This window comes from Oncorhynchus mykiss, chromosome 7 (assembly GCF_057628025.1).
Source record: "Oncorhynchus mykiss isolate SJ-2025 chromosome 7, ASM5762802v1, whole genome shotgun sequence".
In the NCBI taxonomy this organism is placed as follows: Eukaryota; Metazoa; Chordata; class Actinopteri; order Salmoniformes; family Salmonidae; genus Oncorhynchus; species Oncorhynchus mykiss.
In genome coordinates, this window is record NC_143028.1 from 45,302,798 (window position 1) to 45,329,418 (window position 26,621).

The 26,621-nt window shown below is 42.3% G+C and overlaps 1 protein-coding gene across 1 annotated transcript in view; it reads left to right on the plus strand.

Annotated features, from left to right (window-relative positions):
• The window catches only part of LOC110527969 (A disintegrin and metalloproteinase with thrombospondin motifs 9), a 68,573-nt gene that overhangs the window by 21,609 nt on the left and 20,343 nt on the right, over positions 1-26,621 (plus strand). The window contains exons 19-29 of the mRNA XM_021609619.3: positions 3,009-3,135; positions 3,293-3,503; positions 3,583-3,750; positions 4,318-4,482; positions 5,753-5,872; positions 13,222-13,329; positions 13,425-13,592; positions 16,007-16,282; positions 17,132-17,293; positions 17,607-17,783; positions 25,283-25,450. Coding sequence (XP_021465294.3) covers positions 3,009-3,135; positions 3,293-3,503; positions 3,583-3,750; positions 4,318-4,482; positions 5,753-5,872; positions 13,222-13,329; positions 13,425-13,592; positions 16,007-16,282; positions 17,132-17,293; positions 17,607-17,783; positions 25,283-25,450 — 1,850 coding nt within the window. The remainder of the gene's footprint in view (positions 1-3,008; positions 3,136-3,292; positions 3,504-3,582; positions 3,751-4,317; positions 4,483-5,752; positions 5,873-13,221; positions 13,330-13,424; positions 13,593-16,006; positions 16,283-17,131; positions 17,294-17,606; positions 17,784-25,282; positions 25,451-26,621) is intronic.

The window sequence follows — 26,621 nt, forward strand, 5'->3', positions numbered from 1 at the left end:
TTGGGTGCCTTTTGAGTAGTGTAACTTGGTGATTTATTAACCTAATTTAAACATTCTGTCATAATGAGCACATGTTCAACTTAATAAAAAAACGTGTTTTCCCATCTCAAAAAATAAGCTAAATTACGATAGCAAGTGCCAAGTAAAGTAACAGGGTTAATCATAAGGGTTGACGATTTCATCTTAAGTCAGCCATAAATACCCCTGTTACAGGGAGAATGGAAGCTTGTTGTGTGCAACAGAGAAGGTCAATTAAATTCAAGCTTGACAAACAACATTGAAATTGTTAAAACATTTCTAGTCTGTCTATCAATGGGTCACAGGGTTGACATATTATGCTTGACCCGCTCAATTTTCCACCACAAACATTCGAAAATGTCAAAAAAAGATTAGAACCAGCTCACCTGCTTTTACACTAGGGTTTGACTACAATGTTTATTTTAGTTTTTACAATTTTATTAATAGGAATAGTATTACCATATTAAAATGAGAGTTCAGTTTGCAGAACAGGGTTGACCTTAAAATGAGGGGGAAAAATGTTATAAATGTTTTCATGAATCACTAATCACATTAAATAAATGAATAACAATCGCCACAAAGCAACATAATAACTAGGGCTTTACAATGATGGTCAAAACTTTGAGAAATGCTGTGGTTAAGTCACAGAGGGTGGTCAGAGGGACATGTCAAATTGCTGAATTGTGGCACTTTAGCAAGTCTTTATTCATATTAAAAAACAGATGTATTTAATTTTCTTTATTTAATATAACAGGCTTTTAAAATACTATATTGGTGCACAATTACTACTGCAAATATCACTCATTTCGTGGAACGACCCATACATGCGTGTCTTTACGCATTACACTTCTTCCGAAATAAAGAACACTAGGCTCCCTTTAAAATGTATTGTAGACTATGTGTGAGGCACATTTGCAATAAGCAAAATATAGGCTTATCCATCATTGATGTGGAATTATAGGACCAAATCATTTGAATAAGAAAAGAGGAGTGCATTGTTGGTAACTGGACAAGAGGCACTCTGGAAATGGGGATGGATATCAGTGAAATGGTGTATGCAGGTAGGCCAATGTGAATTGTGAATAATGCAAAAGCAAAACGGCAAAAGCCTCACCAGTAGACCATTTAGAAACCTTTTATGGATGGGCTACTTGGCTTATGCATGGCCAGGATAAGAGAGATACCCAACTCATTGTTGTTGAACCAGATTTCATTGTAGTAGTCTAGGGGTAGCCTACTGAGGGCTTGGTTTTTCATCTAATGAAATGAAAATCAAGAAATTGTTACAGGAAAATAACTTCAACGTTTCTAAAAACGAGGGTCACTTACATCATCTCTCGCTCCAAGAGCTGGCTAAAAAAATGTAGCCTACAATACATAGATTAAAAGGGGATGTCCGCTTACTGTTTTGCTGCTCCCAAATGTACCTTTTAATAAAGCTTGGTGATAAAGATTTATTAAAAAGCTATCTCTTGAACCAAACCCTTAATTGATAGTCTTGGCTTCTTGGTGAATGGATAGGGCTGGAGAAAAAAACAACAGCCCCATGGCTATGCTTGGTTTTAAATTAAATTAAACGAAATGGAGAAAAAATACATTATATTACAACATATTTATTTAAAAATATATAATTTTCAATATATATATTTATTATTTTTTATTAGAAAAAAAAACAGTATATATACAAGCATACAAACAGACAATGATAACATATGCTAGGGTGTACAACAAATTCTAGATTATACAAATATCTTTTTTTAACAGCTTTCTTATTAGAAGAACGTACAAGTGCTCTTAATGTATTGCTAAAATTCCTTATAGAAAACACGGAAGAGAGTTTTTTTTATTAGTGAATTTACATTTATGAATATTACAGTTTTCCATTAGCACAATTAGATTTATGAGGTAAAACATGTTTTCTTTGTCCTTATTACAGTTAAGGAAACCGAGCAGCACATTCTCCCATAAAAAAACAAAAGTCATCAAGAATATTAACAGTATAAAACTATGAATATCTTGCCATCATTTTTTTACACGTAGCCAATGCCAAAATAATGCTCAACACAAAAAGTACTGTTAATGTTAATGTGTTTTCTGAGCTTCTTCAGGTAGTGATTCTGGTTACACCTCTAAATAACATGAAAGTTCCAGATGGAATAGCATCAAAGACTATGGCGAACTCTCTAGGTGTAACAAGGATATTGTAACGAGATTTTAAAAAATCCTCATAATTGAGTAACACTCCTTCTGCATTAAAAAGTTGACTCACCAGCAGCGTATGATTATTAAACCAGTTGTTAAAAAATGAAGACTTGTTTATATACAAAATATCCTTATTGTTCCAAATGAAATGCCTATGCGGGGAAAAGCACATATCTCTTGTTCCATGAGCATACGGGCACAGTCCGTCACGGCTGGACAGGCTGCGCATCCGCTGTCAAAATCAATGTCATTATCATCCACATTACCGTTAAGACCTGCTTTTGGTGAGTCTTAAATCACTGAATGAAAATTGTACTTGTGCGAGTTTTAAAGACACGTCTCAAATATTCCCACCATCCCACCTCAAGTAAGCTGATGTCAGACAGGTAAATTGCTGAACCTGGCTGACAATAGAGCCTGCAGTGTATTTCTTCACTAATACATATCTATTTATCTATGGGGATTTACTGCCACTTTGACTGATTTACAGCTCATAATGCTTGGTTATAACAATTAAGAACAGAAGGTATAGGAGGAAGAGTGATGTTTCTTAGAAAGATTTTTTTAAATAAAAACGATTTTGCTGTGATTTAAACCACACGATTCCTGGAGGCACACACTCCTGCTGGTTTTCCGTCTTGACAAGTGTCTGATTTAGACTCCAAAGAATTCAAGCTTGCGTGGACTTTCTAGCCAATCGATTTATTGATTCAATGCCAGGTACTGGGAGAAACTAAAAGCAGCAGGACCATGACCAAGGAACTAAACCCTCTCTCCCACCCCATCAGGAGAGCGTAAGAGGAAGATCCTGTGTAGTAGAGAGTCGGACCGTGTGGTGGTCTCAGACCAGAGGTGCCATGGGGCCGCCAGACCAGCCATGGTCACAGAACCCTGCAACGCAGAGTGTGAAATCAGGTACTGCCTAAACCACTCTCAATCGCTTTATCTGTCCATATTGCAGATTTCTTTGATCACTCTCAGTCTTTATATCTGTGATATGTGTGCTGTTTGATACAAAGTTCAGTTTTATCCTGTCAGCGTCTTTCACCTATGACCTTTCCTGTCTGTGTAGGTGGCATGTGGCGAGGAAGAGCGAGTGCACAGTCCCATGTGGGGTGGGATATCGTACGCTGGAGATCTACTGCGCCAAACTCAGCCGTGCCGATGGAAAGACCCAGAAGGTGGACGAGCGTTACTGCAGCAGTCAACGCAAACCTGACAACAAGGAGAGTTGCCATGGAGACTGTAACCCAGGAGGATGGGAGTACTCATCTTGGTCAGAGGTGAGAATGCCTGTTATAGTTTTAAGGGATTTATAAAAAGAGAGGGAAAAGGTTTAATACGTGTGTGCATGTGTTGCAGTGCTCCAAAAGCTGTGGAGGAGGGTCCCGGCGTCGTGCGGCTGTGTGTGGAAAGTCTTCTGAGGCGGGAAGTGATGAGAGCAAGTGCAGCCAGAGAGACAAGCTGACCACCGTCCAGAACTGCAATGAGTTCCTATGTCCTGCGTGGAAGACCGGAGACTGGTCTGAGGTCAGTTCTATGGAGAATGGTTGGACTACGCTTTGGGAATGTTGCTTAGCATTTGAAGCTAATCATTTGAAGGTAATCAGACCGGAGACTGGTCTGAGGTCAGTTCTATGGAGAATGTTTGCTTAGCATTTGAAGCAAATTGAGGAATTTTGAACTCAGATGGCCTTTTTACATTACGACCAGTTCGCAGCCAAATCAGGGTTCTGATTCTACACCTGACAGCAGACATAGTGTAAAAATAACATTTGTAGGACAGAGGGAATAATCTTGAATTTGTTTGACTAAGGAATTCTACTCCTATAATATAAAGAGGAAGTATTAAACATGTAAAAATGACTGGGCGCGAGGGAAGTTGGTCAAAGGAATGTCTTGTCATGTTCGGTGCACGACTGTACCCGTGTTTGTGGGGTAGTAACTAGCTTGATTGTGTAGTTTACACGTTCTGTCCAGCAGTTCAAAAGGCTTTGAGTGCGCCTACACAAACAAACACTGTACACACATAGCTAGCCTACTGTACATGTCAATCTATGTGCCCCTGTTTCTCATTGTGCCCGTTGACTGTTGCAGTGCCTGGTGACGTGTGGGAAAGGGTACAAGCATCGGCAGACATGGTGCCAGTTTGCGGAGGACCGACTGGACGACCGCTTCTGTGACTCGATGTCCAAGCCTGAGTCCGTCCAGACGTGTCAGCAGCAGGATTGTGCTTCGTGGCAGGTCGGACCATGGGGACAGGTGAGTCACGCGTGTTGTACAGTTGACATACCTGTAGAGTGACATGTTTTGTGGCAGGTAATATTATGATCTGTTTGCCCGGGTGGCACACACTGTATTTCAGGTGACATCTGTGGCTTCCAGTCACCCCCTGTCCCTCAAAGACTACAGTGTTGTGTCTTGTAAAAGCTAACGATTATCTGAACTTATGTGTCATTCCAACTGTGTCCAACTGTTTCTAATATTAGAATATGACCCAATGAAGCAGCTATTTTTACAATCTATCATAATAAACCCATTTTGCTTCAGAGTTTTAGTTATGTGTTCATGAGGCTATACAGAGCCTAATGTGATTTTTAAAAAATAAAAAAAATCTCCTATGAACTTTCTTCAGATCACAGGAGGTTGGTTTAATTGGCGAGGATGGGCTTGTGGTAATGGCTGGAGCAGAATCAGTGGAATGGCATTCAATACATCAAACACATGGTTTCTATGTGTTTGATGCCATTCCATTAGCTCCTTTCCAGCCATTATTATGAGCCGTCCTCCCCTCAGCAGCCTCCACTATTCCAGATGTAGAGCAAAGACAGGAGAAAGACAAGCCACTCATTTAGTCTATCCCCCATTTACTCTGCTGTTTAAGCACATTGCTGACCGTGCCAAAATAAGCATATACAATCTGTACACAATCTGTGTCGACATACTCCCCTATATTTATGCTTGCTAATGCATTGCCAGTTTATATCTCTCAGGACGCAAAAAAAAAACTTTCTCTGTAGCAATCCTGTAGCAAGGTGTCGCAACGTTTTCCAAATCAAAACTGGGCACTTCATCTTAACACAGCTTGTGTGTGCAGACTGCCTGTAAGCCTAAACGTGTGATGGGAGATTAGGTGTTCCTATACCATGGCATAGGCAATCATGTTAAATGTATATTTGAAGCTGTTTAATGAAGCGCGCGGAATCTTAGCTGAAGTTGCTGCCACACAAGTTTGACCTCATTTCATCGGAGTCAGTGAGGTAGAAGAGAGTGTGGTGTGTACCCACTGACTTGGCTACAGTGGAAAGTAGATGAGTTACTCATGCATTATGATCCTGAAGGCTGTTATCTGCTGGCACTAGTCTGACCAGTGCACTTCTTTTCCATTCAGTTACTCATTTTTGGGAAGATTTGCTACGTTGGCTTGTTTTTGTCCCTCTCTGACTTTCTCTTTCTCCCTCTCTATCTTTCTCTCCATTGCTCTCATTCTTCATATCTCTCTGTTCTCTTACTCTCTCTTTGGTGGACTCAGTGCACTACCTCGTGTGGACCAGGCTACCAGATGCGAGCTGTGAAGTGCGTTGTGGGGTCATACGGGTCCGTCATGGACGACACTGAATGTAACGCTGCCACGCGGCCCACTGACACTCAGGTAAGGACACAGTCCACTAAGACCCATCTCAACATCTCTAGAACTTCCACTCATCTCCTCTGCACTGATCTGGACACTTGACACAGGATAAGTGAAAGCCATGGGGTGGATTCCTTCTCATTTTGTGAAAATGCTTTTGTATACTGCCCTTTCAAGTGATATTTGTGAGAATATATCTTTTAGATATATATATATATCTATTAGGCCACCCAGGGCTTGACTGTCAGACTCAGTAGACCACACAAGACCCTAACCCGCTCCTGACACACTACTCGAATGCTTGGTTGTGAGCTGACCATGTGACCTGCCCTATCCCCCCCAGTTGTAGAATGGTGTTCAATTCTATAGTGAGGAAAGGGGGGTTCCCCGTGCAGGCTGAGACACAGGTACAGTCACTGGCACTGTGAGGTAGGAAGGAAGTCCCACACCCAGTCCATTACCACCTGGACTCAATAAGGCCTTGTTGTCTAGACAGGGGTTAGAGGGGGGCTGTGCTGGCTCTTACCCCCAGACGGAGACACATAGCTGGGATTGTCTCCCTCCAGCAGTCCATCCCCTTACCAAGCATGAGGGAGGAGGAAAGAGGGCCTGTCCACGGCAGGTCCGCACAACAGCTCCTGTCAAGGAACAGGAGGGTGTCTGGGGATGGGTGATAGAGGGGGAGTGGAAGCTGGCTCTAACCCCAGAAACAGAAAGATTTTGCAGTAACAGTAGGCCATGGGGCAGGACTGGATGATGGGGCAAAACATTCCTTGATTATTTGTGGAAAATGTCCTCACCTTGGTTATGTAAATCAAACCTACAGTCTGCTAGCTGTATTGTTTGTCTGTAAAGAGTGTTGTAGTGTAGTGTAATAGTCTAGTTTCCCACCTTAATGTCTGTCTGTCAACACCTTATGTGAACCTATCTGAAAAACCTCTTCAGGAAGACAATTCCCGCTCTGTTGAAGTGTCATGACCAAGACATAAATGGTGAACACAAACAGTTGCGGAGTAATCGTCACACATTTCATGAGCCTCTACTTTTATGAACCTCTTTGTACATCAATTTAGTTTATTAGGGCCTGCTTCTTTCTTCTTCATGCTAATAGTGGGAAGGTAGGATGGACCGTTTTCCCGCGGCATGGCGGGCGGGTCCTGGTTGGGTGGGGTGTGGAGGGGTGGGTTGTGATGGGGTGTGGAGGGGTGGGTTGTGATGGGGTGGGGTGGGCCATAAACACTGGCTGAGACTCCGGTCACAGGGAGGCCCCCCTGGTTCAGGCCTTAATTCCCGACTCAGCCATCATGCCCAGTGACCCTGAACCAGTCACTTCATCTCCCTGTGATTCCAGCCAGTCATCCGTGAAGTCAGCTCCGAGGCCGCACACCCTAAACCACTCCGGGGCTGGAAAAGGGGGAAAGACGACAGAATGGAGCTTATGTTTCAGGACGCCTGTCTCTACCTCAGTTGACCAGTGAGAAGGAGGGGAGAAAAACAAAAAAACACACAACGATGACTGAACACTTGCCTCATACACACCTACCCGCAGATGGGTACACAACATGGGTCTTTCTATAAACTAGGGTACTAGTGATCTTTTCTTGTAGTGGACTGTTTGTAGCTGTTGCAATGTCATTCATAATAATTGTGAATACATTAAGATATAATGGGTGGAACATAAATACATTCAATATAATTAATGAGTTGAATCAAAGTCTATATTTAAACTCTTTCTCGTGCTTGGAGTCTTCACAGATTTGGCAAAAATCGTGTGACATAAAACACAACCTTTCTTTCCTTACATTTATAATACTGCTGTTTCTCGTTATATCATATACTAAGAATTTAACAATTGAATTACACATTTAACATGATCCTGTAAAATTCCTGGATGTTGCTGTCAGACTCTTTTTTTTTTGTAATGAGATCTTGGAAGTGTACTGTAACCTCATAGCATTTCGTATCTCCCTATGTTGTGCTGTGATGACAATTTTCATGGACACACATACCCCAAATAATGGATGGGTTGCAAAATCTAATTCTTCTAACAAGAAAGAGTAACTTGAACAAGAATAATCAAACAAAAATCGATACTGTCATTAGTAGGGTTCTTCAAAAATGATAGTTGTTCGATGCGCATTTGATGCCGAGCTGTTAAGTTACGTGGGGAAACGATCAGCCGATTCAGGAAAGGATTATGAAGTTATTGAAAGCTGGTGTGATACAGCATGCGATTGAACAACAGCCAAAGTGCAGAAATGAACGTTGATCTGGAGAATTGACAGAACATGTTGGTGTCTATATTGCTGTGGCGGTCAAGTTAATTAGCCTATGTCCTGGACAACATTATGTCAACATTCCTGAGGTAAGATTACATACAGTCCGTGTACGTTTTGATCGCAATAGCGGTGCGTGTGTAAAATCACCGGGAACCCAAGGCCCTCCCAAAAAAGCCATATTACAAACTGTGTTTTGTGATAGTTGCATATTTTGCTCTATAAGCAAACAATGCATAGTTCATATTCCTTGACACTGTGATATATAAGCCTAAAGGCCGAGACAATAGGAAGACACAGTGGCAGAATAAATTCAACCACACCTTTGTTTATCAGAAAACCGGAGAGCAACCTCTGTCCAGTGGGTCCACGAAGCATATTGCACGTTACATGACGAATAGCATGGTCAAGCAAGTTAATGTTCCTGACATTTTAGGACTACTAAACAGCTATTGATTTAGAACCACAGAGTTACCACAAGTCACAAAGAAAACAGGTGCTGCTTCCACTGATCCAGCACCATTTCAACTTCAACATTTCAACATTATCTAATCACCTATGCTTAGTCTAACACATTGACAACTAAAAGATACCAAAAACAATTTAGTCCAATAAATGTAAATTAAATATTATGTGGCTTTACCTAGTACTGATTTCTGTGTGTGTGCGTGCATGCTTGCAAGTAGAAAGAAATGTGTTGACTCACCCTAATTGTAGAGAAACGCCAATGTCATCCTCCTCTTTCATGTTGCCTAAATGGTCTATGACTCTGCCATACAGTACGCGCTTTAAGTTTTTGTTGTCCTAGTCTACCTGGCTAAAATGCTTGCTCGCTAGCCTAACTTGCTCCAGGCCAGCTAGTTAACATTAGCCTACGACATCTAGCTACATATTGACCTTCCATCTTCTCAGGTCAGGGGCACAATGTATTCATTTATGGTTGTATCACAATCACCATTATAATCATTGGCCAGGACAGAGAATTAAGTCAAACTTATTAAAAAGTATTAATCCCTATCTCCATCCATGGCTAATTTAGGAAAGGGACAATTTTAGCAAGCTAGCAACCAACCGGTCGACCACAGCATGGTGAGATGCAACAATTCAATGACGTATGGCTTATGATGTGATTGGTGTGAAACCAAATCCAAACTGTTGGTGTGCCAGCACCATTCATAGCTGAACTTGTTCAGTTTAGCGCAATGCTGATTGGTTATTATTATTATTTTAAAAAATACTCAAGGGAGGCCAAATGCTCACTGGCTTACCTTGGGTAGATGGGCTACACATACTGAGACAGAGGGGCGCTGTTTTGTTCACAGATACTTTCTCCGGTGAGATACATTCAGCCTGTTGTGAATTGAAGGACATTTTGGAAAGAGAGACGAAAGATACATTATTTTGTTTATTTTTTTCTTGGTACATTGTTTGGGGAAGCCTGGCTTCCCTTGACTCCCAAGACTACACGCCACTGTTTGAGCCACTTTTTTTTTTCTTTTTTTTTTTGTAAAAATGGTGCAATCGGAAAATTGAAAATGGCTTGTTTAGCCATTCTTGAATAGAAATAGAAGAAGAAAAATGGCTTGTTTTTCATTTTTGCATATGAAACCCCCCCCAAAAAACGTAATATTTCCATTTTCACATGTAGACGGGGTTAAATGTGGAATGCCTGTCATTGGTTAAGTGCACAGCCAACACTTCCTGTCCTTTCAAAGTAGGACTTCACCCTTCCAACTGTTTTGCCCATGCTACAGACGACTATTTTGGTCCACTAATACAGTACTAGTAAAGGCCCAGTGCACTACTTTTGTGAAGGTAAAAAATGGACCCCATAAATCCACCACATTTTAGTAATATATATTTTTATTCAGATTTTTCACGGGGTGCTGCAGCACCCTCGGCATCCCTACTTCCCACGGGTATGAACAACCGTATCTATTGCTAGACTAGAGACGGCCCTACTGTAGCTATAGTGTAGCTCAGTGGTTGCACATCTAACTAGCTGTAATTAAGTAAGGGTGTGAATGGTAGAGACTGTGTTCAGCTACCCAGAACTGTCTGATCAGCTTGGTAGGGTGCCGTGGGTGTGAATAGCAATGGAATGAAACATCCAACCAATGCCTTGAGTCGTGCTGTAGGTCCACCACACGTCCGGAGAGTTGTGGGGTCCTGTCCAGAAGCAGCCCCTATCGTAGACACTTGTGGAGATCTGAAAGGATTGGACAGGTGTAAGCCATACCGCCAAATTTCCACCAAGCCTTTGAGAGGGTAAGGTGGAGCTCTCACCATGTCACCACCAATCAATCCCTCTCAGATCTCCAGAAGTGTCTAGACTCTGGGCAGTAGGGGCTAGGTGTTGTTTCTGGACAAGCCATAGGTATTATGGTAGAGCAGTCAGTCAGCCTGGAATTGTCTAAAATGTTTAAAAGGCAGTGCATTTAAAAACAAGATTTTGGTCTGTTTTTTTAAAGAGATTTCCACACACACACTATGAGGTAGGGCCGGGACGATATCAATATTGCAATATTTTTTCCATGGCAAACATTTTAACACAAAGCAGACCAAACTCTTTGGTCCTTTAAAAACCTGCTGTATGTAAAATATTGTGTGCTACTGTATAGCTTGGAAAATAAATGCATGTGACTCTGGATGACAACTTAATGGTGTTTGTAGCCAACATTAGGGGTCTTTTCCTAAAGAAGTTAAATCCGCTAAGTGTTTTGTTTCTTTGGCACGATACTAATGAGTATCATGATATTGGCATCGTCCCGGCCCTACTATGAGGTCAAAATAAAACTCTGAAATCGTGAAAATTATAATAATGGCCTTATTGTGTAAGAGCTGTTCCAAAAATGTCTGTAATTTCTGTTCAGGTGGGATGGAACTTTTGGCCCACATCATGACATCATAATGTGATATGATTATCATAGACCAATGACTGTTCATCTGGGAAAGGGGGTGGACTCTAGACCATCCTATCAGCCAATCAGGGCTGTGTTTGTAAATATCTTCACATTAGTTTCCTATCACCCACATGATCAATCTGAGCATTTCAAGGACCAAAGGAGGCTCAAGGAAATAAATGAAAAGTACTTTGGAGTTATTTTCATTAAATAAACACAGTGATTTATTAGATATACAGTGATGATTTAAAAATACAATTACAAAGACTGCATGGATGCTTTAATAGCTGTCAAATACATGCTTCCTCTATCATTGGGAGAATCTCAATGACATTTTCTTGATCCATTGCAACCTCGCTCCTCCTCTCTTCGTCTCAGAGGTCCTTCCCCTCGCACCTTCTTATCCAATTGGTTTTGAGAAGGAGGTGAGGAGAGAGGACGTGAGGAATCAAGGAAATGCAATTCAGATTCTGCCCTTGTTTACCCCATTCCTCACCTCCTTCTCAGAGCACATTGGGGGAGAGGAGTGAAGGTTCCTCCCCTCCAGCTGCAATGCACTTTCAAGGAGTGGAAGAAACAAAGACAGAGGAAGAAATAATTGTTTTCAGACACAGACGCCCACACACACACGCAATGCTTGAAGAGTTTACTGATTATAATGATTTCATTATTGGTTATTATTATTGTCAATGATTTTTTTGACAAAACCCATTGTATTATTATTATTTCATTCTATTATATTATTATATTCACTATTAAAACATATAGTAATGCTGTTGTTTATCCTTTTCGTTGTCCAGGAATGTTTGGCACGGCTTTAAATGATAGAGAATTTGACCAAAGCACAAAAAGACCTGGCAACTAAGCATGACAAGGAAACACGCAGTGTTTCTTGTGATATTCTGACATTTTTTTTGGTTGTTGCTAAGTGGAATTATGGTCTCATTGTGCCTATCTATACTTTTATTCCTGTAACTAAACATGGGAAGCTGCAAGAAAATCATATTTAAATGTATATCTAACCATTTTGAAATGTTGACCCTGATGTCACACATTGGCCCCTTTATTTATATAAAGACGCACATACATCAACACACACCCACAGTCATAGACAGGTCTTGGTTGCCTCCTTCATTATTTATCTTATTATTCCCACCACTTCCACCCCCACCACCATGTTTTACAATGTATTTAACTGTGTTAGTGTAAAGCTGCGGAGGCTGTGTTCTCCAGCCTGCCTGGCTGCCAGGGTCCTGTTTATTTCCACTCAGAGGATGAGTGTGGAATGTGGAGCCCTCTGTAACACAACTATACCTAAGTTAGGCCCCTCTCTGCTCACCTTTCTGCTCAACCCAGAACTAGGGGGTCAAAGGTCATGAGAGGGCTCTGGGGAGGAGAGCACGGCGGAAGAAGGAGGAGCCCAGTAACACGCCAGTGACTGGGATACCTCTCCACTGTGACACGTTATGACAGGCACCAGGTTATTCAGATGGAGGGGTTTAACACTGTGTATTTCTGGGATCCTCCTCCACTGTGACACGTTATGACAGGCATCAGGTTATTCAGATGGAGGGGTTTAACACTGTATTTCTGGGATCCTCCTCCACTGTGACACGTTATGACAGGCATCAGGTTATTCAGATGGAGGGGTTTAACACTGTATTTCTGGGATCCTCCTCCACTGTGACACGTTATGACAGGCATCAGGTTATTCAGATGGAGGGGTTTAACACTGTGTATTTCTGGGATCCTCCTCCACTGTGACACGTTATGACAGGCATCAGGTTATTCAGATGGAGGGGTTTAACACTGTATTTCTGGGATCCTCCTCCACTGTGACACGTTATGACAGGCATCAGGTTATTCAGATGGAGGGGTTTAACACTGTATTTCTGGGATCCTCCTCCACTGTGACACGTTATGACAGGCATCAGGTTATTCAGATGGAGGGGTTTAACACTGTGTATTTCTGGGATCCTCCTCCACTGTGACACGTTATGACAGGCATCAGGTTATTCAGATGGAGGGGTTTAACACTGCATTTCTGGGATCCGTCAGAGTAACACTGTTACTTTTAGTCTGATGATGGGTACACTTCTGTTGGAGCTGCACAGTAAGTAGATGACAGTACAGTAGGCTGTGTTTCTGTCACTGTAATTGTTTTAATGGATGTGTATGGTTGTCCCTGTAGGACTGTGAACTGACCCAGTGTCCCATCAGTCACCCGGTACCGCCGGGGACCAAAGTGCCCTCCCACCTCCCACACAAAACCCAGTGGAGGTTCGGCTCCTGGACACAGGTTGGTTCTATCAGTTACTCCACCACTCAATGAAGCAATTACATACTCTGTGTGTTGTACTACAATTGTACTAATTGCCTCCATCTCCACCACAGTGTAGCGCCACTTGCGGCAAAGGGACCCGGATGCGCTATGTCAGTTGCCGTGACAACCAGGGTGGCGTTGCGGAGGATTCTGCCTGCTCCCACCTGGCCAAGCCCCCGGCCAGGGAGGTGTGCTCTGTAGTGGCCTGCGGACAGTGGAAGGTCCTTGAATGGACATCTGTAAGTAACTATTTTTGTTCAATCAACCACCAATGTTTAATGCATTTACCATGTACACTTAAAATATTTGACATTACCACAGGGTCTTGTGGCTAAGGATATTAAATCCATATATCCATTATATCCATTACTAATCTCTTTAAAGTTCCAATGCAGCTGTTTTTATCTCAATATCAAATCATTTCTGAGTAACAATTATGTACCTTACCGTGATTGTTTTCAATTAAAATGGTCAACATTTTTTAATAATTGCTTTTTAGCACAGAGCAAATTCTCAAGCAAGAATTCTGCTAGGACTGTCTGGGAGTGGTCTACAATATATTTACAAAAGTATGTGGACAGCCCTTCAAATGAGTGGATTCGGCTATTTCAACCACACCCATGTCTGACAGGTGTATAAAATTGAGCACACCGCCATGCAATCTCCACAGACAAACATTGGCAGTAGAATGGCCTTACTGAAGAGCTTGTCTGTACTCGGTTGCAACACTCACTACCGATTTCCGAACTGCCTCTGGAAGCAACGTCAGCATAAGAACTGTTCGTTGGGAGCTTCATGAAATGGGTTTCCATCGGCTGGAGTGGTGTAAAGCTCGCCACCATTGGACTGTTTAGCAGTGGAAACGCGTTCTCTGGAGTGATAAATCACACTTCGCCATCTGGCAGTCCAACGGATGAATCTGGGTTTGGCGGATGCCAGGAGAACTCTGCCAACTGTAAAGGTTTGTAGAGGAGCTAGGCCCCTTAGTTCCAGTAAAGGGAAATCTTAACGCTACACCATGCAACAACATTCTAGACAATTCGGTGCTCCCCACTTTACTGCAACAGTTTGGGGAGCCCCTTTCCTGTTTCAGCATGACAATGCCCCCATGCTCAAAGCAAGGTCCATACAGAAATTGTTTGTCGAGATCGGTGTGGAAGAACATGACTGGCCTGCACAGAGCCCTGACGTCAACCCAATCGAACGCCTTCATATTAATGCCCATGTTTTTGGAATGAGATTTTCAACGAGCACGTGTCCACATACTTTTGGTCATGTAGTGTAAGTGGGTAGGGGAAAACTGAAATCTAGCTGTTATTGGCAGAGAGGTTTGGAACTCTCTTTCTTATTTCTTATTTAACAAATCATTCCAACCTCATAGTGTGGAAATATATATAAAACACAGCAAATTGTTTTTTTGACTGCACTGGGCCTTTAACCTTCAATTCCAAAGTGAACTCTTCGAGAGGGAAATCTGACAACCATTATATGCTCTGTCGGCACTGTTCATTAAGTTGTATTTCACAATGAAATCTCTAGCCAGCTCAGTGGATTATAATATCTGAGGTTTGTTTAGCTGTGGTTTGAACCTTTCAGACCACTGTTCATAATCACTTTCTGTGATTGTGTGTTTCTCTGGTCCAAGGGGAGGAGGAGATGAAACAGGCTTTGGTGTGTTTGGAGGGTTGGCAAGGGGATAGAGGGACGCGTGAGGAACAAGGGGCTGGAGAGAGGGGCTAGGGTCCTTGTTTGCAGATGTTTCTCATCAGACAGAGAGCACTAGTCATACTCCCACCATGCTGCAGTTATGGCCACCACGCACAAACACACACACGCACGCACGAATGCACACATACACACATTCACTCACACATAGACACACACACAGATAGCTAGATACTGGCTGTGGGAGGGAGGGTCTCTCTGACTGCTTATTTATTCCAGAGCAACTCAGTGGGCTCCAGGCAGGCAGGCAGGAAGCAGCTCAGCCCAAGGCCACAGCAAACAGAGCCACAGAGAGAGACCGCTCTGACTCTAAACGTTCACATTACACGCTCTTGATATGGAACCGGAAATGAACCCTGATGGAGGGAGTGATAGCTATGGCATGGCGGATGTCCCAGTTAGGACATGAAGTTTAATGGCTGTTCTACCAATATAAGACCTAACTGTATAAGCAGCCTAAGTGTTGTGGTTTTAACTTGTGCATAGGCCTACACAGGGCCTGTTAAAGTGCAGTAACTACACCATTTTTCGGATTGGGAGATGCTTGTGCAATATCCACACCTATTTGAAATAGGCAGCATTGTTGAGTCCTAGACAGTAAACCCTTGGCCAGTGTAATCCCTGGCTCAGTAGCATGGTACAGTACAGTACAGTGGACAGTTCTTGCATAATTCCAGGTCTTATGCAAGACAGATACAGTCCAGTTTACTCCACTTGGCCAGACGTAATTGGAGCAGCATGAGTCTTTGGCAGAAGCTCTCTTTTATTTTCTTTAAGGAAGATCTGTTTGGGTCAGCCATGTTTAAAGAGACAAGACACTGACCTAAGCTGCTGCAGCAAGTTCTGTTTGTGTTTATATGCTTTGTATCTTACTGGGTGTGTGTGCCTGTGTGTGTGTGTGTGTGTGTGTGTGTGTGTGTGTGCACAGTGTTCTGTATCCTGCGGGCAGGGGAAGACCACACGCCAGGTGGTGTGTGTGAACTTCAGTGATCAGATAGTGGACGTAGTGGAGTGTGACGCTGATGACCGTCCGGCCACAGAGCAGGAGTGTGCCATGTCCCAGTGCCCTGCTGCCCGCTCCAGTGACTCTCGGCCCCTCCCTTCACCCAGCGGGGGCCCCCGCAATAACCTGCCCACGACTGCTGATGGGCGCGGTGGAGGGCGAGCCCAGGCCCACCAGTGGAGAACAGGACCCTGGGGAGCGGTGAGTTTCTTACACTGGACACCATTTACAATCATCTTGGAGTCCTAGGTTCCTTAACCTTAAATGAATGCATACAACCTAAGTGGTCTCCCATTACAATTGTATAAGTGGGAAGGCAGCACAGCTGAGCACTATCTCAGTCTTGTGTTGATGTTGACCTTTATGAGGCTGTCTGTCTGTGATGTATCCTAACCCAAGAAGTCAATGAGTTTTTGCTGATAGTTTTGGCAGTTAGTAGTCTATTGTATAGCTGTTATTCAAAACGGGGTTATTACAGTCAGTTGCACAGCAATCTGTGTCCCCAAATAGCTGGTGTTATTTAAAAGATCATGGGAAATAGCAAGGGCTATTTTTGGGATCTCTTCCTTCCTTTTCCAGAGGATATGTGTTTTAATATAGCAGTGCATTATCCATCCCAGTTTCCTAAAGCACATAGTCTCTGAGGTCAATCTGACACTTGCAAAAATGATGTATGTGTGCTTTTGTATACTTGTCTGTCAACGGGTGCCTTTTTGCACATACTGTATGTTAGTTTGTTATTGTATTTAAAAAATGGTGTGTTGGTCTTTGTGTGTGCACTTGTTTCACTGTAGCTGGTGTGTGTATGTGCAAAGGTCTGCAGTATGTGACACTGTGTTTCTTGGTCAATATATTCTTGTTGTAACCCATTGTTTGAGTGAGGTATGTGTGTATAGATGAGCGCCATACATTTGCATGGATGAGTACATGTACATGTGTTAGTGTTTGGATGTCTACTTGCTTGTCTCTGAGGTAGTGCACACACACCTGTACGTGTGAGAGTGTGTTATCCATCTGTCTCAAACGGTGTTCTCCTCCATGTGACGTCAGTGCTCGAGCACGTGTGCGGGCGGCTTCCAGAGGCGTGTGGTGGTGTGCCAGGATGAGAATGGTTATGCTGTCAACAACTGTGAGGAGCACTCCAAACCCATCGAGCAGCGCTCCTGTGAGTCCGGACCCTGTCCACAGTGGGTCTATGGGAACTGGGGAGAGGTGAGAGAACACAATCCGCCCTACAGCACTGATACACTGCGGGGCTTAGTTGCACTTTGATGACTTCATCCCATCGTTATGAACCTTGGCGTTCTGACAGCGGTCATTCTTCTATAATTCCATTCTTCTGAAATTGCTGGGCTGTATGTCTAAAGGTTAGAGGTTAAAGGTTAGAAATGAGGTGTTCGATGTCCTAGATAGGAAGGCGTATGTTGGGTGGGGATGACATACTGTACGTTAGATAAACAATGGCGTGAATCAACTGTCCCGACTTTGTCTACACACTCCTCCTTACTTCTGTTCTGTCCTGCAGTGTACCAAGCCGTGTGGGGGAGGAATAAAGACGCGGCTCGTGGCGTGTCAAAGGCCCAACGGAGAGCGCTTTAACGATCTGAGCTGTGAGATTCTTGACAAACCGCCCGACCGTGAGCAGTGCAATACTCAGTCGTGCCCGTCTAACCCCCACTGGAGCACAGACCCATGGAGCTCGGTACGCTCGTAAATATATCCCTTTTGTTTTCTTTCTCCCCTCTTTTTTTTTTTAACAGTCCTCTCATTTCACCACACACAGAGTTTCACCACTAAACTGTGTAGCATGACAAAGCAAAACAAACAAAGAATTAAACTTGAGGGAGAAGGATGGTTCTGTAGACTTACATGCTGGAAACTCCATTTTTCACCTCACCTTTACCCTTTCCCTTGGTGCCTGAGACTGGTCGTCCTTCTAGAGACAGATGGGAATTGATTTCTGTTGCACTTAAGAGAAAAAATAAACACACAACACACCAAAAAGTACAACCTCTGAAATGCTTCATTGACAGCTGTGACCATAAGAACACTTTCTCTGTTATCAGTCTTAGTCAGTGTTCAAAATTCAGGATCAGTTGGTATTTCAGAATCAAAGCTAGTTTGTAAGATATTGTTTTCAAATATAATTTATTACTTAAGAGATTTTCTTCTTGGTTTCCTTTGTATATACAGTAGCCTTAACCTCCAGCGTTTCTGTCATACCTCTTTGTATTCGCACACAGTCAATCGTTGTTCATATGCAAATATTGATGAATGTTTCTGTATATCAGGAATTTAAGATGCCTTGTTTTGTTTTTTTTGTAAACACCCAAATAATGGAGATACGGTATACTCAAGTGTTGGTGCTGTTCATAGTTTTTACACGTGGCAAAGAAAATAACCTGAAAAGAGTCCAAGTGAATACACCAACCCTATTGGGACTATATCGTTTTTTGTGTACTCTAGAGATATACAGTGCCTTCGGAAAGTATTCAGACACTTTGACATTTTCCACATTTTGTTACGTTACAGCCTTATTCTAAAATAGTTTTTTTTTAATCCTCAGCAATCTACACACACTACCCCATAATGACAAAGCGAAAACAGGTTTTTAGATTTTTCTTTCAACTATATTAAATATAAAAAAAACTGAAAGACCTTATTTACATAAGTACTCAAACCCTTTGTAATGAGATTCGAAATTGAGCTCAGTTGCATCCTGTTTTCATTGATCGTCCTTAACATGTTTATACAACTTGATTGCAGACCACCTGTGGTAAATTCAATTGATTGGACATGACTTGGAACTGTCTATATAAAGTCTCACTGTTGAAAGTGCATGTCAGAGCAAAAACCAAGCCATGAGGTTGATGGAATTTTCCGTAGAGCTCCGTGACAGGATTGTGTCGAGGCACAGATCTGGGGAAGGGTAGCAAAACATTTCTTCAGCATTGAAGGTCCCCAAGAACACAGTGGCCTCCATCATTCTTAAACTGAAGAAGTTTGGAACCACCAAGACTTCCTAGAGCTGGCCGCTCGGCCAAACTGATCAATCGGGGCGAGAAGGGCCTTGGTCAGGGAGGTGACCAAGAACCCGATGGTCACTCTGACAGCGCTCTAGAGTTATTTTGTGGAGATGGGAGAACCTTCCAGAAGGACAACCATCTCTGCAGCACTCCACCAATCAGGCACTTTATGATAGAATGGCCAGATGGAAGCCACTCCTCAGGAAAAGGCACATGACAGATTGACCAAGATTGAACTCTTTAGCCTGAATGTCTAGCATCATGTCTGGAGGACCATCCCTACAGTGAAGCATGGTGGTGGCAGCATCATGTGTGGGGATGTTTTTCAGTGGCAGGGACTGGGAGACTAGTCAGGATCAAGGGAAAGATGAACGGAGCAAAGAACAGAGAGATCCTTAATGAAAACCTGCTCCAGAGCGCTTAGGACCGCAGACTAGTGGTGAAGGTTCACCTTTTTATAAATTAGCAAACATTTCTAAAAAAACTGTTTTTGCTTTGTCATTATGGGGTATCGTGTGTCAATTTGATGAGGGAAAAAAACAACAATTTAATAATAAAAAATAAAAAAGCTGTAACCTAACAAATATGGAAAAAGTGTAGGGGTCTGAATACTTTCCGAAAGGCACTATATATATCATTCTGATGCTACAGCTTTATTGACCATCATAACTGTAAGAATTCAATTGGTCTTAAAGGGGCAATCTGCAGTTCAAACAATAACAAAGCATCAGCCCACCACTGTTTCAGTAAACAGCTGAGGGATGGGGCTGGAGAAATGTCATGGACAGATCTATAGATGCATGGACCGACCATCCATGTTTTAACCATGTTTTAATACCGTGTTTTGTTTACAATTACATTGTTCACCAACAAAGGGGTGAAACAAGCTTAGATATTTAAAAGTCAAAAAACAGATGTAGCAATGGCAGATTGCTCCTTATTAATTATAGAGATGTTACTAATTCTCTTATGTTTCTGCCTTATTTTCCAGTCCACTGTTATTAACTCAGAAATTACGTCGTAAAATGGTAGTTACATGGTAATGAACTAATAATTACTTTTTAGTCATGTATGGGCCGGCTAGTTACCAATTATGCTAAATTCTTAAAGAAACAATAGGGTTTCTCAGTAAAGAACAGGTTAACACCAGATGAAAGTGGACTGTAGAATAAGGTGAAAGCCATGTTATTTAATATATTATGTGATTCTTCAAGGTAATAGTCATTTTACCACAGCTTGAAGTCCTGACCCAGAATCCCTCCTTTTTATTAGCACAGACATAAGCACCCGGCCAAACCAGTAGGTCCAAGGCCCACCGCTCAAAAGGTGCTTGATATGAGTGTATTTATGTCTTGTTAGATATGTCTATATATTCGCTTTGTAAATAGTTTATTTTGGTGTGTTCACCAGTGCTCAATACACATGTGAAAATATGCCATGCTCAACCATACCTCACTTAGAACAAACACAACTCAACTAGCCATTAACTTATGATACTTACAATGGTGCTTTTGCAAAACAAGGGAGAAATGAGATGTAAACATAAAAAAAGAACAAAAATAACTTACGGTCACAAACTGTCTATTGTGACATAGAGATATGTATGTTAAACACCTGTTGTTTTGAGTCGTTTTTCATAATCACATTTTTTTCATGATGAGTTGATTATTGATTATGTAAAAAAAAAAAAAAAAAAAGTAGTTATGTTAGGTGAAAATGTGTTATAGTTTTTTTTTGAACGGTAAAGGTAACTTTTGAAGTGTGTTCCATTTATTCACCAACAAACCGGTTTTTGTTGTAGCTGAAATAGAATGCCCCTTGTCCTAGCATTGTGAACGCACAGTCAGTACCTGCGACCACAGGGAGAGTTTATAGTGTTCTATATACCTGGAGCTTATCCTCTGAGCCAGTCGTATGTGTCTACCTCATTCTCTATTAACCCCACCCGCCTTTATCTTCTGCTGGAGGGCTGCATTCTCATTCTAATTCATCAGGATGTTGGCCCTAAGCACAGATCCAGGGTCTGTGTTTTGTTCTACCTCTTAATAGTTGAGTGGTAGTGAAAGCTGATCTTGGACCTGTGGTTAGGCGCAACCTCTGCCTGGAGCCCACCCAGTCATTCCTAAGGCTAACTGTAACCTCCTTGGTAATTAATGTGTGTGCATAAGTTGCAGACATCACACCTTATTTTAAGGGCCTGTTAACACAGCTCTCAAGCAGGAAGTGAGTGTATTTCTCACCACACCTTGTTCACGAAATAAATACTATAATTTCTAACAATCTCCATATGAGTATTGACAAGGTAGCATACGGTTTGGGTTGATTATGACGAATCCAATAAGAGTGTGTAACTTTTTACCCTACTTGAAACAACTCCACACGCATTAAGTCTCATTACAATGTGGAATTGTCGATCATTTGATGTGTAGAATAAAACACAGTTGTATTATTTTATCTAGAGCCACAAATTACAGCTTGGCTCCTTGTTGGAGTTTAGGGTGCATATTTTAGCAGTACGGCATGATGCATTTACAATGTGTTTGATGATATGAACAGGCTCTTGAAATAAAATACTCCATGCCTCTCATTCCATGTGGCAGTATTAGTCTGGGTTTCAAGGACATTTGTGCATATTTATGTAATTATCTGTATTTATTTCTACTTCATTATAATGTCATGTCAATATTTAATTTTATTTGAACTTGCTGAATTTGTTCGCTCACAGAAAGGTAACTATTAAAGTGAAGTAGAGATACTATTAAAAAGCAATGTTTCTTTCATTTATAGTATTCACCGTAAAATATCATGTTCACGATTCACGAACAAGTGCTTATTCTCAAACTAAGTTCCAAAACATCCATTTATACTTGTTTCCTTTCTAGTCAATCCTCTAGCTAGTTGATTTAGCGTGCAGAAATGTGTTTTATTGTATGGATATCGGAAGTGAAAAATATGAGAGAAGAGAGACAAGACATCTGCACTCCTGACCTCATCTTAGTTACAGTAGGACCAGAGCTTATGGCGAAAACTGATACCTCTGGAACACTTTGTTAGAAATTGTTTTATTAAATGAGATAATTGCCATGAAGAACCACTAACAGTGAAGTGAACACATTCACTTATCATCTCATCAACATGTCTGTGCTTTAATTAAGAAGATTACCTTTAGATTACCGGATTTGGCTTTACACTAATTACAGTAGGAACATGGAAGTGGTCCATATAGTTAACCTAAATCAACTATGGATTAGATAGGAAATTCTCTGCAAGTTATCTCTGCAGAGAGCATTACTCGAGCTCTCTGACTGGTGTTTTGAAAGGGGTGTTTTCAGTGAATGAAAATGTACAAATCACTGAGCAATATCTCTGTTGTCTTATGAGGTCAGGGACCCAGTGATCTCTTTGAGCAATTATGATATTTCTGTCTCTGCCAGAGTTCAATGCCTTTCGTACCAAGGTAAATCTTGAGTCTCTGTAACACTGGCTAGGACTCCCATTTACTGTGCTCATTCCTAATGGCTGACATGTTTTTTTGTGCGCCTGACGACACGTTCTCTTCAACTATGTCGCCCCCTCATCCGCCTCTCGCCAGTCCCCCCCTTTCCCCTTTTCACTGGCGGGTTGATGACATTGTTCCGATGGCGGGGGGCCAATGACAGTGACTCAAATGAGAGCCCGTCAGAAAGACAATACAGGAGTGCATTGGAGGTCAAGGGTCACGTTTGATCTGGGAGGGGCCCCTTCCCTGTACATCTAATCAGCATGGATGGGCTTCTGGGAAAGGGCTGTGATCCCAGGGGAAAAAGCCTGGAAAGCCCTGTTGTCTGTGGGGGCCCGAAAGGCCCTGTCGCCTGGGTTCTTTAGAATTCCAGGACGGAACGCAGGCATCGGAATGTGGTGTATTTTAGGCACAAGTAGTGGTCTGTCAGAGGCACTGTTTTATTTGACACGGTAATAAAAGCATCTGATTGAACGATAAAATAAAATTGTGTCTGAATGCGTGATAGTTGAAAATAGTGTGATAGTTGGAAATAGTGTTGTAGATAAAAGGTAGTTTTGTGATGATTACAGTTTACATTGACATGAAAGTATAAAATATGCTAAAATATGGAGTCTAGTTTATTAAATGGTTGGCACGTGGTAGGTTGTAGGGTAAATTCCAGCATGGAACATGCACACTAGCTAAGTACATGAAAGGAAGGTGTCTAGTGGATACCCACAGAATTTGTGGATGTAGAGAACTGGGTTGTGATTTACTTCCCCAGTGTTGTAATGATTCCCAAGGTAATAGAAAGTTATTAGTGCAGAGCACTATGGCTGGAAAGCTCATTTAAAGAGTATATAAAACTTTGAGGAATGGTCTGACATTTAAAAAGCATCAGTCTGGCTCCCTGCCCCTCATTGTAAATGCATTTTATTAAATTATTTAAACCTTTGTAAAATGCTATTTCTCCTAAATGGCCCTCCATGACCATGATCATAGCCTGTGTGTGTACTCTTCGTGTCTACCTCACTCCAAATTCCAAACACCACTGTAACGTCTGCTCATAGGCCAGTGGGTGAATCAATAGTATCACATTTGTTACGGTAACTAAAACACCACAAATGGACAATAACTGCACCTTAAATTTAGAAGTGTGCTGCACGCTCTGAGGCTGTGTTTACTTACACAGGCAGCCCAATTCTGATCTTTGTTCCATTAATTGGTCTTCTGACCAATCAGATCAGCTGTTTTACCAATAATTGGGCAAAATATTAGAATTGCGCTGCCGGTGTAAACGCAGCCTCAAGTTCTCATGCAGACTGATATCTGGCCTCAAGTGGTTATTTTAAAGGAGGGCTAACTGCAACTGGTGACAGACTCTCACACTGCTGGGCCCCAATAACAGCCTCTCCCAGATGTGTGCATGTGGGGAACATCTGGGCGACTAAGTCAGATTGCCTAAATGTTAAAAAAAACACATACAGTACGGTACTCACATTTAAATGTTCTCCCTTATGTGCATTGAAACTCATTACAGCAAGTAATCACACATTGTTGTTGTTTTGGCTTCATTTTCCATTTGTTAATGGAACAAACTAACATTCAATGAAAGGTTTCATTTTCAATCAAGTTTATTATATGAAATTGGTGTCTGTGGTTAAACATGTAAAACCGTATCAATCCCTTAAATTAAATGACTTTAGTAACATTATATTTGTCATTCCTTGTCATTTTGTGCTTTTGTTTGAATTTGTTAATATAAAATGAAATGCCTATGATGTATAATAAGCAGATACATTCACAAGGCACTCACCTCTCTACAGTCATTTCCGGGGGGGTAACATCCTCCTTATTGAGCCATTCGTTGTCCTATGGGCTCTGGTGACATTTAGCCCCCCCCCCCCCCCCCCCCCCCCCCCCTTAATGAGGTGAAAGGTCGTTGTGGGTTCCTGTCCGGCGCGATCCCTCGCTGGGCAGCGCAGTGCCGTCATGCTGGGACGCACTCGTTCAACCCAGGGCCTGTCGCATCCTATCTGTCCTCACACTCTGAGACGCTTTGATTACCCAACCCAACAGCCCCACTGAACTCACAGGCCTGGGAGCGCCTGACTGTGCTGGGGGGTGCTGGTGTGTGGGGTGCCTGCCTGTCAGACAGAGTTAGACCTGGGCCAGCTCAATGAACCTGGATGTGAACGTGGCTGGTGACTGTGTGCTGCTTGGCTCTCATGACTCTACCTTCTGTGGACTTCATCCGTTTAACAGAGGGGCCTCCTCTTCCGTCGCACATTTCTGTACTCTCAGCTTGCATTCACTAAAATCTAAAATGCTGTACTGTAGAGACTGTTTTGTGTGTAAAAGGCAGTGCATTAGTATCTAAAGTCGTGTCAAAGTGCTAAATATGTGCTAAATATGTCAAACCTATTCACATGATCTTATGTCCCACCTCATGTTACATACCGTATTCGCTAATGAAAATGTCACTAACCTGTTGTGTACTCTGAAGCCATCTACATGTGATATTGTTCTCAAGAAGAAGTAGACTGAAAAACTATTCAAGTGAATGATAAAAGTGTTCTATACTATACTCATCTGTCATCTAGTATTTGACATTGTTCTGGTATTTGATCTCTGTACACCCCCTATCTATAAACAATTTATTACATTGGACCTCCTCTTGACCTCCTGTTGCAGTGTTCTTCCGCCTGTGGTAAAGGATCGAAGAACCGTAAGGTGAGCTGTGTGACCCGATCCGGTCGACCTGTTCCAGAGGACAACTGTAAACACCTGACCCAACCCAGCAAGGAGAGGAGCTGCCGGGGGCGCCGCTGCCCCAAATGGAAGGCAGGGAGCTGGGGAGAGGTACTCTTTAAACCTGAAATAAACACTACATGCTACAACCACCAATCATGCTCTCAGTTCAGCACTCATTATTTTTCCCTTTAATGCTCATTAACTTGCTGATTCACTGGTGCACTGTGAGGTATGTGTCTGAGTTGGCATTTTTTCTAACATGCACTACTGTTCAGTAATATGTGTTCTGTGGCACCTCAAAATGTGGCCTGTCTTCTGGGTTGTAGCTCACCACTCTGGCGGTTTGAGAGGATCCCATTCTGGGCTGCTATCTGGGGCAGTGGGAGGGAGGGATAGCCATGCCTCCACTTTCATCTGGGCTTGGCTGAGGTAGACTTTAGCCAGCATGAAGCTCCCCACTCCACGCTCCTTCCCTCCCGCGCGCCCGCTCTCCTATCCTATACCTCCCCAATTGGAAACATGTGTCAGAGGCTCCTCTTTCTCTACCCACCCAGAGCAATCTGGTCTCATAGACTAGAAGTAACATAGAAAATGAAAATCCATGACACTCAAATTAGCATGTTACATTTTAATCTTTATTTCATCTTTATTTTACTAGGCAAGTCAGTTAAGAACAAATTCTTATTTACAATGATGGCCTACCATGGCCAAATCCTAACCCGGGATGACGCTGAGCCAATTGTGCGCCGCCCTATGGGCATACCAATCACGGCCAGTTGTGATACAGCCTGGAATCTAACCAGGGTCTGTGTGACGCACCTAGCACTGAGATGCATGTCACCGGGGAGCCCAAAGACAGAAGGTTACTTAATGCAAAAACAAAAGGAGTGTGGTTGGTCGGGGTGGATGGGCCGACATATAACGCGAACGTCTAGCAACCCAAAGGTTGCATGTTCGAATCTCATCACGGAACACTTTTGCATTTTAGATAATTAGCAACTTTGCAACTGCTTACTACTTTTTAGCTACTTTGCAACTACTTAGCATGTTACCTAACCCTTCCCCTAACACTAACCTTAACCCTTTAACCTAACTCCTAACCCTAACCTCTAACCCCTAGCCTAGCTAACGTTAGCCACCTAGCTTTTATTTATTTATTTTACATCCACAAAATAATACATACTATACCAAATGTAACAAATCATCAAAAATCTGTCGTTCTGCCCCTGAATAAGGTAGTTAACCCACTATTCCTAGGCCATCATTATAAATAATAATT